This window comes from Oreochromis niloticus, linkage group LG3, assembly GCF_001858045.2.
Source record: "Oreochromis niloticus isolate F11D_XX linkage group LG3, O_niloticus_UMD_NMBU, whole genome shotgun sequence".
Classification (NCBI taxonomy): Eukaryota; Metazoa; Chordata; class Actinopteri; order Cichliformes; family Cichlidae; genus Oreochromis; species Oreochromis niloticus.
The window spans coordinates 51,406,011-51,425,631 of NC_031967.2; the positions used below are offsets into that span (position 1 = coordinate 51,406,011).

The 19,621-nt window shown below is 42.3% G+C and overlaps 1 protein-coding gene across 1 annotated transcript; it reads right to left on the minus strand.

Moving 5' to 3' along the window:
* Positions 1 to 12,982: 12,982 nt before the first annotated feature.
* Positions 12,983 to 17,078, minus strand: LOC109202526 (uncharacterized protein K02A2.6-like). The gene has a single exon (XM_019360215.2). It carries the CDS (start codon positions 16,983 to 16,985, stop codon positions 12,984 to 12,986), a length of 4,002 nt encoding a protein of 1,333 aa, XP_019215760.1. The 5' UTR covers positions 16,986 to 17,078; the 3' UTR covers position 12,983.
* Between the last annotated feature and the right edge of the window lie 2,543 nt (positions 17,079 to 19,621).

The following is a 19,621-nucleotide window of genomic DNA, read 5'->3' on the forward strand; positions in this document are numbered from 1 at the left end:
CGATACAGCTCACCTGAGGATTGAAGGAGAGTTTATTTTAGTTCAAACACTCACAGATCACTGACTCATTTAACAACTGTGAGCACAAACATCACCGTAACATATTACAGAATCCCAATCTCGAGTTTGGAGCTTTAGATTCACTTACCCGAGTGTCTGCATCCACTGATGTCTAACAAACATTGAGATGAAGAAACAGAATTCAGTGAAACAAACACAATCAATGTTACGACCAAAAAGCAGAAGCAATGTCGGACTTGTTAAAAGGAAAACAATGATGTTTGTCTTAGAAAGTATTTAATGTAGTATTTAAACATTCAATTCAATTTCAATTCAATTCAACCTTTATTGACAGACTTTATGTCCATAAAAAAACAAGACAAAACACAAAAAGCAAAACTCAACATATAAACCTTAATAAAAAATATATAAAATATGAAACATTTGTAAAAATATAAAACCATAATACACATAAAATACACAATTACTTAAAATAAATAAATAAATACACAAACACTTCAGCCAGTGCTTTCTCAGGCTGGTAATGGGAACCACTCACAGTCGGATCTGTGAATGCTAAAATTATTCTGTTACTACGCCATGCAGCTGTTCTCTAAAATTGAACATTAACTTTCTTAAAAGTGCTTTAAATGTCCAAACACCCACAGCTACAAACATTTTGACTGGCACTACCCCCTCTAGGTGTCCTACAAAGGATTCTCATCGCATCATTATATGCAACATGCAGCGTCTGCATGCTACGTTGTTTGTAGGATGACCACAAGGGGGCAGTATATAGCGGTGTGCAATATGCTTTAAACAAAGGCACTTTAACTGGGCATCGACAAAAGCTGAATGTGCGTGCATTGGTATTTGCATGCACATAGAGCTTACACTGTTGTCTGTATATGTTTGTCATCATTTATATGATCAGTAATAAAGTGACCGAGGTATTTCACCTATGAAGCTCCTGTAACCCAGCACTACTTGGACTAAAAACAACCAAGTCATCTGCATACATAAGATGATTATCAAAGTTTTATCTAATATGCACCCAGTGTTACAGGCCCTCAGCTGTATGGATGAATCATCAGCATATAAATTAAATAAAATTGAAGATGACACCATTGCTGACACCAAAGGGGGCAGAAATACTGCTTCCCTATTTAACCTGCATGTTCTGATGAGTGTACCAGTGAGAGAGAATCATGAACTAGCATGTTTTAAATGTTCTGCAGTGATGTAATCCAAACCACAAGCTTTACTATCAGATAACCTATGAATGGCTTTATATACCTCATCTGTCCTTACACTTATTGTGTCATTACTCATTTCAAAATTGTCCTCATATGGTTCACTTTTTATACAGTTAAACAACGCACTGTTATGCTGTCCCCATAATGCTGCAATGTTATCTGCCCCAGAAACACCTTCAACAGTTGATGGTAGAGATGGTTTACACTTATTAACAGCTTTCACCTCTTTCCACAAATCTGCCATATTATTACACAGCATTGTCCTGGCCAAAGAATCTGATCTCAGCATTTGCTCATTTTTAGTTACGAAACCAACAGCGTACTTATATCTGGCATTCACACATTTTTTCTGTTCAAATTCTGGGCCTTGTTTAGGTCTTCCAGCCATGGCCCAACATTTATAAGCTACACGAGCTTCATCATGGTACATGGCTACATGTTCTTTCCAGCTGTTAGGTTTCGTATGCTTATACTGTTTATCAAGCAGTGTGCCACTTTCATACAGAGCAGTCACTATATCATCATACATGGAGCTGAGTTCATGTTTATGTAGAGCATTCTTACAGATGACATCCTTACTCAAAATAGCTTCTTTGGGCAAAGAAATGTTGTTCAGATGTGTATCGGTATTACTATGATAAGCTAAGAAGTCATCTTCACTAAATGCTGACTAGTCTAATTATACAGCAGTAGCACTACTAGCAATATTATTTCCAGTTGTTGCTGGCATTTGTTCCACATTCACAGTAAAATCAAAAGGTATATGGTCTGACACAGTTACCTCATACCTGATAGTCATGTTTGCTAAAGCTGCATATCCATCAGCTGTACAGATACAGTGGTCCAGCCATGATGTACTATGCCAGGCTTCACTTATGTATGTGTAGCTATCTGCAGTCAGTAACACTTTGGTAGACAGGATAAGATTATTATCTTCACAAAAGTGGGTTAAGTGGTTAGAAAACCGAGAACTGCTGTCTGTGAGATCAGCATTAAAGTCACCTGAAACATATATGCTGTAAGTATCGTTGTCTTGAATAAATGCAACCAGCTACTGAGGTATTCTTGCTCATTTTCACAAGATTCATAGGGAGGATATATATCAAGAATAATAAAACTACTATTGTTCTGTGTATATTGTATACCAATACTCCAGTCTACATCCAGTCTAAGGGGCTTTATCACATTAACAGACGTGTATAGTTGTTTAGAAACACTGAGACACTCACCACTGGATCAGGGATAAATGTGAACAACTCCACAGCTGTTTGTGTCCCAAAGTGATACAGCTCCAAACCAAACTGTAACGAGCAAACAGAAAAGTTTCAGACACTGTTGGAAAGTTTGCTCTAAAAGCTTTTACAAAAGTGTTTGATGTGATAAAACCTCAAATTTTATTTTTGGGGTTTTCAGTGTTTATACAATTAATTTGAGGTAAAACAGTGAAAAGTGACACCAGTCAGATTTGACTGTGTGATACAGAAACACTCACATGAGAGAAAGATCTCCAAAAATAACATTCCAAACTGTTCTTAATGGTGGGTAAACTTTCATAAATAAAACTCTCATCATCAGAGGAAGGTTGTAGAAATGTCCCAAAGTAAAATCTTTTTGCGCCCCGTGAACGCTCCACGATACAGTCGCCTCCAGTTTCAGGACTGAAAAAGCCGTTGAAACAGACGGTAACATTTCCAGATGTTATGTTTACCTGTGGAAAATCAGAGACACAACGAGTCAAACATCAACATCTTTTGTGCTTTGAGTCATTTACAGCTGAACTGTTGGTGTCAGAGCTGCTCAGGTTTCAGTCAGAGCTCTCGCTCTGCTTCAGGAAGCTGCATCAGCTGATGTTCACATACTCAGCATCACTGCAGAGGACATTAATGAGACTCTGAGCTTAAAGCCAGCTGCCCTCTGAGGGCCTGAACCCGGGAACAGAGAGTGTGTGACCTTCATGAACTGCTGATGTTCACTCAGTCTGCAAACATGATCTCTGCCACAGGTGGAGACTAAACAGCAACAGTGATGGAAACACAAAGATCTGCTAAAACATCAGGCTTCATCCTACTCACATAGAGCTGCTCGTACTGCTGTCCATAATACGTGATGGGACATGAGCTGATGTCCACCCCTGAAGACTCAGCGAATAAGTAAGTCTTCTAAGTTTCTGTCTGAGCACCTGAAGACACAGAGACACATGAGAGCTGTGAGCTACAGTCTGTTAGCTACAGGCTGAAAAACTGACTTCATGAATGGATTAAACAGCGTTTGTTCACCAATCAGTGTAAAGCTTTACTATGACATCATCAGTTTGCTGTTCTTGAAAACACAGATAACAAGTAATGACAGCTTGATAAGACTTCTGGATACTGAAGGTAATAAAACAGAATCAGGAACTTCCTCAATAGTCTGATGAGAAGTTAAATAGATCAAACTTTTTATAATAACTGTTGTGTGAAAAATAATTTATGCTTTTAAATAAATTATCACCAGCAATTTGGATATTATCAATGCTGTTTTGGCTTTTGTTGATGGCAGTAATTAGGGAAAGTTAGGTCACATTTGTGGGTGGTTGATATCAGCACCTCTTTGTAGGGAGGAGTGAGATAGACTACGATAGTCATATTCATGTTGATGGCTTTTTTTTCCTTTAATTGATTAATTGATTTATTTATAATATAATCTGTGCATGTCTTTATAAGTTGAATTTCATTAAATAAATCATTTTTCATTTATTAAGTACTGTCAGGGTAGTAGTAGTGTTAGTAGTTGTAGTGGTGGTAGTAGTGTTAGCCAGTGATGGGCAGTAACACGTAGTCCAATTACTTTTTTCAAGTAACGAGTAATGTAAGGGATTACTATTGCAAAAACAGTAATTAGATTACCGTTACTTTCACGTAGGAACGCTGCGTTACTGCGTTACTACAACCGTGATTTTTTTGCGAGAATGTCTCATGACAGTGACGTAAGCGAGTGCGACGTTCGTGACAACAGCTGTGTGCAGATCAACAATGGATAATATATCAAGTACGGGAGAGAGTATGAGCGTGCAGCGTTTAAAGCGTGGAAGTACTGACCTTACTTTGAGTTTGAGTCCATAAAAAGTGACAAAAACATTAGTGTCCGTTGTGCGTGGGAAGAAAACGTCTTTTTACAGTGAAAAAAACCCTTAAACTTCCGAGCAAGCAGCGAGTGTACTACGACTGTAATGGGAAATTCACATTCCTACCACCTGAAGTATTCAGACTTTTTAGAGAGTGTGGCTATTTTTCACTTGGGCTGCTGGTTTGGTTCAGGTGTTCATCAGCACTCCTGTCTTAGAGGGTTATTCTGCCTCTTGTTTGTCTGTATCTAAACAGTCTCCTGAAATTAATGTATTACCATTTCACGTTTGTATTTAAAAGTGCTTGGAAGAGGAAAGCATAAATATATTATCTTACATTTCTTTAACTGAACAAGCTAACACCTTTCTAGTCTTTCTTTCCGTCAGTCACACTGCTTTTCATTATCTCCCACTATTTTTATTTTCTCAAATAAATGTTTAGATTTGTTGAGTTAATTATTAGGTATGCCCTCACTGTCATTTGTTATGCTCTTATTTTGTAAGGATGCTTCCTGTTTGTGCACGGAGTATGCGCGAGTTCAATAAAACAAAGTCACCCCTTGCGGTGTGAATGTTCCGGTGAAAGCCGATGCCCCACGTGTGATTATTCCTCCGTCTAGATATTAAGTATCTTCAATATTCATGCAGATTCCGCTGGAAGACCCGTCTCTGCTAACAGGTTATGGGCCCAGTAACATATTGAAGCTACGCAAGGAGAAAGTTTACCACCAGAAAAGTCGCAAAGTACAGCGTGTTCGGTGAGGACTAGCATGCTAAGTTAGCACCATGAGTAAGCGTGCTGGTGAACCTAGTGGCCGATGGGCAAGGTTGGTTTTTGACGGAGATGAGAAGAATTATGAACTGTGGGAGACAAAATTTTTGGGACATCTTAGATTACAAGGTCTGAAAGACACAATATTGAAAAGTGATGACGAAGATGAGGACGATGAAGATAAGAATGCCCAGGCCTATGCAGAGTTAATACAGTTCCTGGATGATAAGAGTTTATCGCTTGTGATGAGAGAAGCTGCCGATGATGGACGCGAGGCACTGAAAATTTTAAGAGATTATTATGCAGGAAAAGGTAAACCAAGAATTATCAGCCTTTATACTGAACTGACTTCTCTGAAGAAGGCAAGCAGCGAGAGCGTCACGGAGTACATCATACGCGCAGAGACATTTATTACAGCCCTGAGAAATGCTGGAGAGACACTTAGTGATGGTCTGCTTGTAGCGATGGTGTTAAAAGGTTTACCAGAAGCTTTTAAACCTTTTTCTGTCCACATAACGCAAAGTGAATCAGAAATCAAGTTTGCGGAATTTAAAACAAAACTCCGCAGCTATGAGGACACTGAGAAAATGCGGTTAGTGGAACAAGAGGATAACATCATGCAGGCGAGAGTGCAACCTAGCGCGAGACCCGCAGCAGCTGCTAGTGACCACAAGAGAGACATGTCAGACATAGTCTGTTTTAAGTGTGGCCGGCGGGGACACAAGGCCAGAGCATGCCACTACAAACAGTGGTGCAGTCACTGTAGAAGCAACACCCATCGAGAGTCAACTTGCAGGAGACGACAACGGAATGATGAAGCGCGCACAGCCTCGGAGGAGGGCGGCAACGCAGAGAGCGACGACACCTATGTCTTTCGGATGAGCGATGACTACACAGAACCTCAACAGCGACAGGACATCAGGACCAAAGGCCTGATGGTGGATACTGGCGCAACTTCACACATCCTGAATGATAAAACAGCATTCAAGAAATTTAATGACGACTTCCAGCCGGGAACACACTGTGTGGAATTAGCTGATGGCACCAGGTGTAAAGGAGTGGCTGAAGGCAGAGGAGATGCAGAGGTTTGCTTGATTGACAGCAGAGGGAGACAGTGTAAAGCAACACTGAAAGACGCTCTATACATTCCCTCATTTCCACAGAATATTTTCTCTGTGAGAGCGGCCACCGCGAATGGAGCTACTATCATCTTTAAGAAAGGAAGGAACGTCCTTCAACACAGAGACGGTACAAAGTTCTACATCCATGAGCACAACAGACTTTATTACCTTGAAACTGTAAGTGAGTATGATGATAAGTGTAATAATTGTTTTGATGTAAAGACATGGCACGAAATTTTGGGACATTGCAATCATAGTGACATTCTGAAGTTACAAAATGTGGTTGAAGGTATGAAAATCAAGGGGAAAACAGACAACCAAAGTTTGAACTGTGAGGTGTGTATCCAGGGAAAATTTGTCCAGACTAGGAATAGAAACCCTGACAGAAGAGCCGAGAAACCTCTCGAGCTGGTACATACGGATCTAGCAGGGCCGATAGATCCAGAGTCACGAGATGGACACAGATATGCATTATTGTTTACCGATGACTTTTCCGGTGCAGTATTTGTATATTTTCTCAAAAACAAAAGTGAAACAATGCAAGCAACTGAGATCTTTTTGGCCGATACAGCCCCACACGGGAAGGTAAAGTGTATCAGGTCAGACAACGGCACAGAGTTCATGGCAAAGAGTTACCAGGCATTGTTAAACAAACACGGAATAAGACATGAAACTTCAGCCCCATATTCCCCTCACCAGAATGGTACAGCAGAACGTGGCTGGAGAACACTTTTTGATATGGGAAGGTGCATGCTTATTGAGAGTGCCGTACCAAAGAAACTATGGACGTATGCAGTTCAAACAGCGGCTATTGTGAGAAACAGGTGCTTTAACAACAGGACAGGACAGACACCTTACTTTTTGCTGACTGGGCGAAAGCCTAATCTATCCAGAATGCGAAAGTTTGGGTGTGAGTGCTTACAAGCAAGACAAGGGTAAGCTGGATTCTAGGTGTACAAAAGGGATTTTTGTAGGCTACGACAAAAACAGTCCAGCATACAAGGTTTATTTCCCAGACAGCGCTAAAGTGCAAAAGTTTAGGCTGGTTAAGTTTGTAACCAAACACAATGAGGAAAAGCAAACACAAACTGATACGACATCTGAGGATGAGGACATACAGGTGTGGGAGAGACCAAACATGAACAGGGAAAGCCCCAGTACCAGTTCACAGGAACCAGGTACTGACAACCAACCAGAAGTGAACAGTCAGATGCCACTTAGTGATGAGACTGAAAATTCCAGAAGGTATCCTTCTAGAACAAGAAAGAAACCAGATTATCTAAGTGAATATGAGTCAGGAGAAGACATTGATGATCAAGTGCTGACTAACATAGACTACTGTTACAGACTGATAAGTAACTCACCCGTGACATTCAGTGAAGCTGTAAAGTCACCCAACTCTAAAGAGTGGAAAGCAGCTATGGATGAGGAAATGCAATCCTTAAAAGAGAACAACACCTTTACCCTAACAAGCTTACCTGAGGGAAAGAAAGCAGTGGGGGGTAGATGGGTATATGTGAAGAAAAACAGTGGTGACGGATCAGAAAAATATAAAGCACGGTACGTAGCTAAAGGTTACAACCAGTGTTTTGGGATAGACTATGATGAAACTTTTTCTCCGACTGCTAACCTGACAAGCATAAGAGTATTGATGCCGTGTGCGATACAAGAAAACCTGATTTTGCATCAGATGGATGTAAAAACTGCATACTTGCATGCACCAATAGACTTTGAAGTTTACGTTGAGCAGCCGGAAGGCTATGAAGTAAAAGGGAAAACGAATGAGAAACTGGTCTATAAGCTGGAAAAGTCACTTTATGGGCTTAAACAGTCAGGCCGAAACTGGAACAGGACATTACATGACTATTTGATAGAGAACGGTTTCATGCAGAGTCCTGTAGATCATTGTGTTTACACAAGGAAAACAAGAAAAGACAAAGTGATCATGATCATATGGGTTGATGATATTATTATTGCAGCCAGTGATGAAAGTGTTTTGAAAACTGTGAAGGGAATGCTAACTGCAAGGTTCAAAATGAAAGATATGGGGAAACTCAAACATTTTCTTGGTATTGATTTTGAGCAAACCAAAGACTGTGTAAAAATGTCACAAGAGAGATATGTAGAAAACATACTGGAAAGATTTCAAATGCAAGACTGTAAACCAAGATCAACACCTTGTGAACAAAAGTTGAACTACAATGATGATGCTGAGAAAATGAACAATGTCAGGATGTACAGAGAGGCAGTAGGTAGCCTTATTTACTTGACCTCTTGCACACGACCGGATTTGAGTTTTGTTGTGAGTAAGCTGTCACAGCACTTCAAAGAGCCAACTGTGGAACATTGGACTACTGTGAAACATGTTCTAAGGTATTTGAAACAATCAAAAGACAAGACATTGTGCTACAGGAAAAGTGACAAAGATTTGAGAGTACAAGGTCACAGTGACTCAGACTGGGCTGCAGATGTGACTGACAGGAGGAGTACTACAGGTTACTGCATAAGCCTGAATGAAGAAGGTACTTTGGTGTCATGGCGAACAAAGAAGCAGCCAACTGTTGCCTTGTCAACTTGTGAAGCAGAGTACATAGCTTTGGCAGCAACAACACAAGAATGTTTGTACTTGACACAACTGTTGCAAAGCATGTATGTGCATCAAAAGGGACCACCAAAGATTTTTGAGGACAATCAAGGGACTATCGCATTGGCAAAGAATCCTGTTAACAGACAGAGGTGTAAGCATATCGATATCAAGTATCATTTTGTAAGATCAACAGTTCATGCTGGAAATTTGGTACTGGAATATTGTTCGACAGGTCTGATGGTGGCCGATGTTATGACGAAGCCAGCAACAAAGGGGAAATTGTTGAAGTTTGAGAAATATATGTTTGGAGTATAAACAAATAGTAAAGAAAAACTGTTTCTGTTGGAATGTATGTAAAACTGACAACGTGAGTGCAAGTGGGGGTGTTGAGTTAATTATTAGGTATGCCCTCACTGTCATTTGTTATGCTCTTATTTTGTAAGGATGCTTCCTGTTTGTGCACGGAGTATGCGCGAGTTCAATAAAACAAAGTCACCCCTTGCGGTGTGAATGTTCCGGTGAAAGCCGATGCCCCACGTGTGATTATTCCTCTGTCTAGATATTAAGTATCTTCAATATTCATGCAGATTCCGCTGGAAGACCCGTCTCTGCTAACAAGATTCTTCTTTATACATACTAAAAGAAAATAAATGGAAAATAATTTAAGATTCAACTTTCTGTATTGCTATTTCCATGAAACAAGGCAAGATGAAATACAGCCATCTAATTGATTTATAACAGTAACACAATACCAGTAAAATAAAACAATAACAATAAAGGAGAACAAAACCAAAAGTGTCATCATGCATGCTCAATCATCACCAAGTGACGAAACATTTCTCCCACTGAAAATGCAGTCAGATGAACAGAATCAACATTTTGGGAAAACAAAACGTGGTTATAAAATTAAACCACACCCTGCAGTGGTATGGGTGTGGGGTCAGAATAGTGCCAGTTGATCTTGATACTGAAAAAGAAAAAGGCAATGACAGATAAAAACTCAAACTGAAAAAGGAAACACAAAAGCAGGAAGAAATATTAGCTAATGTCAGCTGGCGAGGCATAACTGAGTCCTTTGCTGTTAAGGAAATTGTTAGATTTTTGTTTGTATAGCCTTTCTGTGCCATTTAAAGGAGCGGCATGATTATGACATCTTGAGTGGCCGATATGCGGGTGGATAATCTTTCCACTCATCCAGTGTCTTCTGGAGCCACATGCCTGGCAGAAGGAAGCTGTCAGTCCTCCAACTCCGTCTCAGAACAGCTACAGAGCCCTTTAAATGGTTGCAACTAACTATGAAACAGTTCAATTACATTTTATTTATATAGCGCCAAATCACAACAACAGTTGTGTCTGTGTGTGATCAGAGGTGAAGCTGCTTCCTGGTTGTTGATGTTTGTTTCTAAAGATGTTGTTGATGAGACTTTGTAGAAAGCAGCTGGTCTGAGTGATGTGATCAGAGTGCAGTAGATAATGTCTGACAGCAGTTTGAAGAGGAAATGGATTCTGTTCTGTTCTTCACTCATCACCTACCTGACAGCTGACACCTCACACCTGTTTCTCACCTGCAGGTCAGACAGGAGGACGCAGAGAGGATTTATAATCTCTAACATCATTAATTACATTTCTTCAGTTTTGGCTGTTTTAGAACTCTCTCATCTCTATTAACTATTAGCATACCACTGCTAATGCAACTCAGGTCATTAATATGAGAGATATACTCACATTTCTGGGATTCTCTGACTTTCATTTTAAATATATACTTTATATGTTTGTTTCTAGTACCTGTTTTCTTACTATTAACATCTGAAGGCATGGAGGGGTGAGGGGTGTGAAGGGGAGGGGTGGAGCGACATGTTCAGGAGACTGCACCAGGTAAGACTGTGATCCATCCTAACCACAGTCTCAAATTTCAACCTGAAGCCTGGAGAGGGGAGAGAGTAGCAGGAGCAGGAGCAGGAGAGGAGTGCAGAGCTGGACAAGGACCTGAAAAGTTGCTCACACTGCATTGTGACAAAATAAGACACTGTAAATAAAACACTGATGTCACATGACTGAGCATCAGAAGTTTTTTGTTTTTTTTAATCCTTCAAACATGTGGACAATGTTCAAAATGTCTGTTGAAATAAATACTTTAGGACAAATTTAAAATGTTTTCTTTATTTTTTTTAGGATTAAACATTTCAGCATTTGTTACTGTTGTAGTGTCATTATGATGGGAATAATAATGAAATTAGAAAGGAACATTTACATTTTTAATTCACTAACACTGCTGGTTGCAAGTAGGTTGCAAGGACACCTTTACTGATTAGCATTCATTGTTATTGCTCATCAACTCACCACACAATTGATAATGAGGAGGAAAACTACCCATAAAGGCAAAAACTGCTTTGTTGCAGACTGGAAAAGATTTATATTTTGCTGTGAATAATTAGGACATTTTACAGTCTTTCCTGGGATCGTCTCACTGGAATAATGAGTGAAATCTGGGTTTGTGCAGTGGGCACAGACTTATAATGGGGAGCTGTATGAGTTCTATGAGAGACACGTAGCACACAGTCCTGGTAATCAGCACTGCACTCTATGAGCTGTCTGTAAGTCATCTTCAAGGCTACAGAAAGCTGCTGCTCAGGTATCGATGAGAACACACATTTGTAAACACATCGCCGCTGTCAACGTGTGAGAACAGAATTTAAAGCATGTGCCATTGCTTGGCATGAAATCTGCACTGATCTGTCACAAAAAACTTTGTTTCGTTTAGAAGTCACGAACACAGTCATGAAGAGTGTAAGACAAGATGATGTTGAGTCATTTGCACTGCACCTGTTAACAGGACAACAATGCAAAGTACTTCAACCATCACATACTGTTCATACTTAAACCCCTCACAGTATGAAAAACTAAAAAAAACAAACAGGAGCAGAAACTGAAACTGTGGATGCAGAGTCACTGACAGCTAAAAGAGCAAATAAACTAAAATTAAATTAAAACAAGAAGCTATTAACAATCATGATACAGACAAACAGCAAGAATGTAAAAACAAATATAAAGATCATGTTAAGGTTCAGATATTGAGGGGAATCCAAAAATAACCACAGATCCAGCCGGGTGCAATTAGACGGCATTTTAATGTACACACGTGCGGAGTCCGAACGCTGTGCAGATTTCAGCGTCGAACTATCGTACAATAGTCAAGCAAAGGCTTTATAGGGTTGGGGGTGATACTGCTCCCCCCCCTCTCAGACACAATACAGCATACGTCAATCCAAAACCACAAATGTTCTGTCAACCCTTGACACAGTCCAGAGAACATCGTCTTCGGCTCGGTGCTTCCCCTCAGCTCGCCTTCGCTGTCGCTTATCTCTGGGACATCTGGTGTACTTCCTGGAACAGACTAACACGTACGCACCCCCACTTTGCAGTCGCAAACACATCTTAACTTCTTACCTACTAAATGAGTCTACTTATATGTATGTGTATGTGTCAGCTTCTGCTGCCCTTTGTTTCACCTCTCAGCTCCCCAGCTAGACCTTGTAACCTTTCCACTAGACAGAAGGCCAGCATGTATTGAAACTATGTGTGTGCAATAATCTTGACTGATATATAAAATATATAAAACAAATGTTTCAATCCAATACAACTACTTGAAGCATACTCAAAGCTTAATCAAAGATAAATGCATAATAAAATAACCTGCTCAAAATTCTTGCACTCAGACTCTGCTTTCGGTTTCACTTCTGCAGAAGCATGCCCTGCAGAAGTGTTTCCTGTCTCATTTTGGCACAGAGTTACTCTACGTGGGGGCCTTTTCTTTCACCATGCAGTCTGCATATAAACATTTAAGATTATTGTTATAACCTCAGGATAGAAATGCTCGGAAACTCAAGTGCCAGTTTCAGGACGTTTACTGACCACTTTGTTAAACAATCACAGCTAGTCGTGACACATACAGGAAACTGTCCCACCCATAACATTCCGGCAGGGAGAACCCTGAAAACCCTCTGAAGGTTCCGGGGTGCAACGCCCCCAAACATACATTAACAACAACACTGTCTATAACACTTCCCTCCCCTTAAGCAAAAACCCACAACATAGCAATTATGCATAAGTACGGAAAGAGAGGGAGAATTCACCCCACATTATTTTAACAATTCAGTCTATCAGGGGGCTTGTGCTGCCTCTTTGACCTTCTCAGTCCTGCTGCTGGGTTCTCCAGGCTAGGAGCCTGCTGAGCTCCTGTGGCTGGGTTCGGCTCAGGTGACTTAGATTGCTCCACCAGCCCTTCTGGTGATACTGAAGAACCAATCCCGATCTCAGGGGCTGCTGACATGACTTCCCCTCCGGGTGAACCACTCTGAGGCCCCACAATGTCCACAGCCCCGTTTCCACCATGTGCGTGCAAACCACTCTGAGCCCTCTTCCCAGCTCCGTCCGTGCGGGCTCTCACATGATCCTTGTGCCTGCGAACTCGTCTGCCATCCAACAACTCCACCACAAAAGATACTGGTCCCGAACTGTGGTGAATGATGCCAGGCAGCCACTGTGAACCACCTGTAAAGTTTTTGATATACACACAGTCTCCATGCTTGAAAACACAGCCTCTGGCATGTAGATCATGTCTCACCTTCTGCCCACTTTGTGACTGGGTGACCCTGGCTCCCACATCTGGGCGAAGAAGATCCAGATGAGATCTGGGCTTCCTCCCCATCAGCAACTCCGCTGGGGACAAGCCTGTGGTGGTATGAGGCGTGATGCGATACTGAAACAGGAAACGGCAGAGCCTCTTTTCTATTGAAAGACCTGGCATTTTTTTCAGACCGTCTTTCAGTGTCTCCACGGCGCGCTCCGCTAAGCCATTGGAGGCAGGGTGGTAGGGTGCAGTGCGGATATGTCGGATCCCATTTCTCTCCATAAATTCTTGGAAAACCCCACTTGTGAACGTGGGCCCATTGTCCGTGACCACTGCCTCAGGTAATCCATGTGTTGCAAAGATTCTCCGGAGTGTGTCTGTAACGACTGGGGCTGTGATGGTTGGCGTTATGTGGGCATCCAGCCATTTTGAATGCGCATCCACCAACACCAGGAACATGTGGCCCAAAAAGGGGCCGGCAAAATCTAGATGAAGCCTGGACCATGGACGGCCAGGCCACTCCCATGGGTGGAGTGGGGCAGGTGGTGGCATTTTTTGGTTTGACTGACATTGAGAACAGGCTTTTACCTTGTCTTCCAAAGCACTGTCCATTCCCGGCCACCACACGAATGACCTTGCCAGACTTTTCATTCGAGAAATCCCTGGATGAGCCTCATGCAACACTTCAATAATCTGTGACCGACCTGGAGGCGGAACAATGACTCTGGAACCCCACAGGATGCAGCCATCTTGAACACCGAGCTCCTGCTGACGCTTGGCATACGGTTTGAGCTGATCCTGCTCCACTGTTGCTGGCCAGCCCTGCAGCAGCCACTGTTTAACCTGAGATAACTCTGGATCCCGTTCAGTCCATGCTTTGATGTTTTTAGCACAGACCGGAGAGTTCGCCAGCCTGTCCAGCAAAAACACAGTTTCTGGGGGCATACTCGACTGGTCGGGGACCTCCGGGAGGGGGAGGCGGCTGAAAGCATCTGCATTCGCATTCTCAGGTCCCGCCTTATAAACAATGCGATACTGGTATGCCGACAGTGTTAATGCCCAGCGCTGAACCCGGGCTGAAGCCATGGGTGGGATGCCTTTTGTTTCACTAAAGAGACTCAGGAGGGGCTTATGGTCTGTAACAACAGTAAATGGGCGGCCATACAGGTACTGATGAAATCGTTTCACAGCAAAAACTATTGCTAAGCCTTCCTTCTCAAGCTGTGAATAGCCCTTTTCTGCTGCTGTGAGCGTGCGTGACGCATATCCGACCGGTTTCTCTTCCCCCTCTTCCATGCGATGTGAAAGAACAGCTCCTATGCCATACGGGGAGGCATCGCAGGACAGGACCACCTCCTTCTCCGGATCAAAATGCACCAGGAGCGGTGCCGACTGTAACAGTTCTTTTACCCGTCTGAAGGCCTTCTCCTGTGCTTGGGACCACCTCCACTGACTGTCTTTGTGCAGTAGCCCATACAGGGGAGCAAGCATGCTGGAGAGGTCAGGCAAAAACTTCCCATAATAGTTCACTAAGCCCAAGAATGATCTTAGTTCAGCTACATTCTTTGGACTCGGGGCTTCCTTTACTGCCCTCACTTTCTCTTCCAGCGGGGACAGGCCCTGAGCAGAGATGCGATGACCCAGGTATGTCACGCTAGGGGCTTGGAAAACACACTTACTGCGCTTCAAACGCAACCCTGCTTCTGAGAGCTTCTTCAACACCTGCTCAAGGTTACGCAGATGCTCCTCTTCTGTTTTACCTGTAACTAAAATGTCATCCAAGTACACAGCAACACCAGGAATGTTTTGCAGAAGATTGTCCATGGTGCGTTGAAAGATAGCCGGACTGGATGCAACGCCAAACACCAGGCGGTTGTACTTGAACAGCCCCTTGTGTGTGTTTATTGTCACATATTTTTTTGATTCCTCATCCAGCAGCAACTGCTGGTAAGCATGACTCATATCCAACTTTGTGAATGTCTGACCACCTGCCAGTGTGGCAAACAGGTCATCCACTCGAGGCAGAGGGTAGGCGTCGAGCTGAGAGGCTTGGTTTACTGTCAGTTTGTAATCACCGCATATACGCACCCCTCCGTCCTCCTTCAACACTGGTACAATCGGGGCTGCCCAGTCCGAGAACTCTATTGGCTCAATGACCCCTATCTGTTGTAGTCTCTCCAACTCTGCTTCCACCTTGGCCTTCATGGCGTATGGTACAGTGCGTGGTTTGAAAAAGCGTGGCCGGGCAAAAGGATCCACACACAGCTTCACAGTGGTGCCCCGGAGAGTGCCCAATTCATTCTTGAACACATCAGCATACTTTCCCAGTAATTCTGCTATTACAGTAACATACCTGATTTCCCTCCAGTTCAGGTGGATTTTCTGCAGAAGGTCACGACCCAGCAGACTAGGCCCCTCCCCTTCCACCACCAGTAGTGTTGCTGCAGCTTCTTGACCCTGATAGGCTGCATGCACCTCTATGGCACCAAGCAGGGGAATGCATTCACCCGTGTACTGTCTCAGGCTTATCTCAGTCGCTTGGAGAGCTGGTGCCCCGCCCGAGTGCCACAAGCTGTGGTAGGTGGCTTGGCTGATCACGGAAGCTGAGGCCCCTGTATCCACCTCCATTTGTAGCTCCTTCCCATTTACCTGGATAGTGGCATAGATGGGCTCCGCATGGCACTTATTAAAGCCAACTAGATTAAACATGTTGAAAACACGCTCATCCTCCTCAGGCGCCATGCTCTGCAGGTGATGTGTGTTTAGTTTGTGTTTTGTCTTCCATTCCTTCTTTGATTTCTCCTTAGTGCCCCTGCATTTCTTGGCTAAGTGCCCCTTTTTCTTGCAGTTATGGCAGGTACTGTCTTTGAAAACACAGTCCTTGGCAAAGTGTGCTCCCCCACACCGGTAACACTCCAAAAGCTCCCTCGGTTTGCCCCTCACACTCTGAGACACATGATGCACCTCGGTTGATTGCATATTGTTGTTAGCTTTCCGAATGTCTTTAGTGTTATTAGCTGCCGTTTCTATTGCCTGAGCAATTTCTAAAGCTTTCTTAAAGTCCAGTGTGGGCTCCCCTAACAACCGACGCTGCATGCCATCATCATTTATACCACACACCAACCTGTCGCGGAGCATGTCATCCAGCACGCCTCCAAACTCACAGTGCTCCGATAGCTGTCTCAGCTCCGTCACATACGCAGCCACCGAAACTCCCGGCTTGCGTGAATGAGTGTGGAATTTGAACCGCTGAACAATCACGGAGGGTTTCGGGCAGTGATGATTTTGCACCAACGTCACCAGTTCTTTGAAACTGAAGTCCCCGGGTTTCCTAGGCGTCGTCAGGTTGCGTATCAACTTGTAGGTCCTCGCTCCACACGCACTGAGAAGAACTGACCTTTTTTTTCCTTCGTCCGAAATGTCGTTTGCCAAGAAAAAGTGTTCCAGCCTCTCGACATATTCAATCCAGTCGCCGTCTCCCTCGGCGAACTCCGTGAGCGATCCGATCGTAGCCATAGATGCGAAGTGGTAGTCCGACGGCAAAATCCGTAGCAAAAACTCAAAACTGTCCGCGTTCGGCTTTTATCCTCGTCGCCAAAAAGGTGTTATAACCTCAGGATAGAAATGCTCGGAAACTCAAGTGCCAGTTTCAGGACGTTTACTGACCACTTTGTTAAACAATCACAGCTAGTCGTGACACATACAGGAAACTGTCCCACCCATAACATTCCGGCAGGGAGAACCCTGAAAACCCTCTGAAGGTTCCGGGGTGCAACGCCCCCAAACATACATTAACAACAACACTGTTTATAACAATTATAAATTCAACTCAACAGTTTAAAGTGGTTCTTCTTGGACCTGTAATAAAGACTAATATAATACCAATATATTTGAACATCTGAATGCATCTGGATGCAACATCACTATTAATAATGAAATGGTAATGATGATTATACTAATAGCAGCAAATAATAGCAGTAAAATATTTCTCCTCTTGACAATCAGCATGTATAGTAGCTGTGAGAATAGCTTTAATTAGCAAAGATGCTAACGCTGTTAACATTAAAATTGATACAGTAATCCTCTGCTCTGGTCAAAGAATAGATGATGTGATTTAACAGCATGGTATTATAAAGTGTTGATGTGCATAAATTCATTGTTGAAAAGCTTCAAATGGCAGAGTTATGCAGCCTGATACCAGCCAGTCAGCATAAGGCCACTGCATAGTGAGAATTAGACCTGTTGAAGCCGCATATTGAAATCTTTTATCTTTGCTTGAGGCTATTTTAGTGTTGCTGTAACAGGATTCAACAACATTGTACATGTGCAAAAGCCTTAAGCCACCTCTCATTTCTTTACATGTTGCTAGGAGAATAGGAAGTAGCTGCAGTGATTTATTGAAATGTGCAAACATATATGGAAATACAGTACATAGGGCAAAAACAGTTCATACAATGAGCTTGAAAGTGAAAATTGTGTATGATCACCTTTACTCTTCCATACAGCCTGAAGTCTATTATCCAAGCTTTCTTGTAATTTCTTTAAGAATTTGTTCTCCTTCCTGGAAACAATAACAGGAAGGAAAAATAAAAATAAGAGGAAGAGCTCTTCATTGGATGTTTTAGCCATTTATCCTATTCGCTGTCAACAGGATCCCACACTGCTTCAATAATGTTGAGGATCACGCTCTGGGGAGGCCAGTCCATGACTGATATTGTTCAGATATCCTTTTACTGTTTTTGTGTTTAGGATCAATTTCATGCTGAAAAACAAAACAATTGGCAAACAAACACTGTCCAGATTTAGTTTCATGATGGATATGAATCTGACAGCACTTTTCTATGTTCACAGTTTCAACATAGGCCACCAAAAAAGGCGTTCCAAGAAGGTATTAATTCAATTGATACCAAGATGGCAGGTAGTTCTTTCCAAGGTGGAGAATTATTGACACAAATTAAAAACTGGTATGTAGCATCTTCTTGCTATGTCATCTTAAATTGATATGTAATTGGTTTACCATGACTACTTTATTCTTTCTCAGCCAATCAGAAGCATCTATGCAATTGTTTGCTCCCCCCAGCTCCCAGTATGCTAAAGACAGCTTTGACCGTCTGTGTTGAAAAAAAGTAACATGTCCACAGCACATTTTCTTCTAAGTTATTGTAATGGCGTTGCAATGATAGAATAAGTAACTAGTTAGTTCACTAATTGCTGAAAAAAGTAGCTCCGTTAGTAACACCGTTACACTGGTCAAAGACTAAAGACCTCAGCTAAAAAGGTTTCTATCCTCTCTGCTCCTACAAATGCATGCACGCATCAATATTATCTTCAGACAACGACATTCTTTTAATTAAAATTCTTCCCGGCCTTGTGTCTCTGTGTTTCTGTAACATAAATAATGAGTCGACATTTTCCTCACGACACCAGCAGTCAGCTCAACGGAGGCTCAATTTACCTGCATACATCCTCCACACCTGTCATCTGTTTAACACCTGCTGCTGATTCAAGAAATATTACCTGGTGATAGTCACAGTTTAACGTGGACAGCTGCTGCTTGAAAATAACGTAATGTCGGCCCAATATTGTGCACAAGATAAGTAAATGTAGTTTGTTTCCAGAGTGTAGAGCTGCTGGAGCAAGGAGGACATGGGCACTACACTTTATCAGTGGCAGATATCTTCTCACAGGCAAACAGCTTTAAAACCTCAGCTGAGTTTTAGCTCTCAGCGGAGGTTAAACACTTGACTGAATTCACTCAGGTTCTGTCTGTCGGGTCACGTTTACTTCACTGTTTTATTTATAACTGAGCAAATCAGTTTGGCTCAGATTAAAGTTAAGTTTCATAACTGCATAGTTTTAGTGGAGTTTAATGTCTCCCTGGAGCACATGTTAGACTGAACCATCTGCTTTTCTTTATTATCTGGTGTTCATATGTGTCGGATTGTTTTCTCAGTTTGTATAACAGAGCTTGCCAGTGTCTTTAGCCCTGGAGATTTCACCTGGACATCTGATGCTGGAAAGAATCGTGTGTATTTAAAAGTTTCCCAAATTCCAACCCAACTTTATGCACTTAGGTGTTCTGTGACCCTGACAATCATCATAATGAGAATGTAAAGTTTGCATGGCATTATTAGACATGCTGAAGTTAAGGC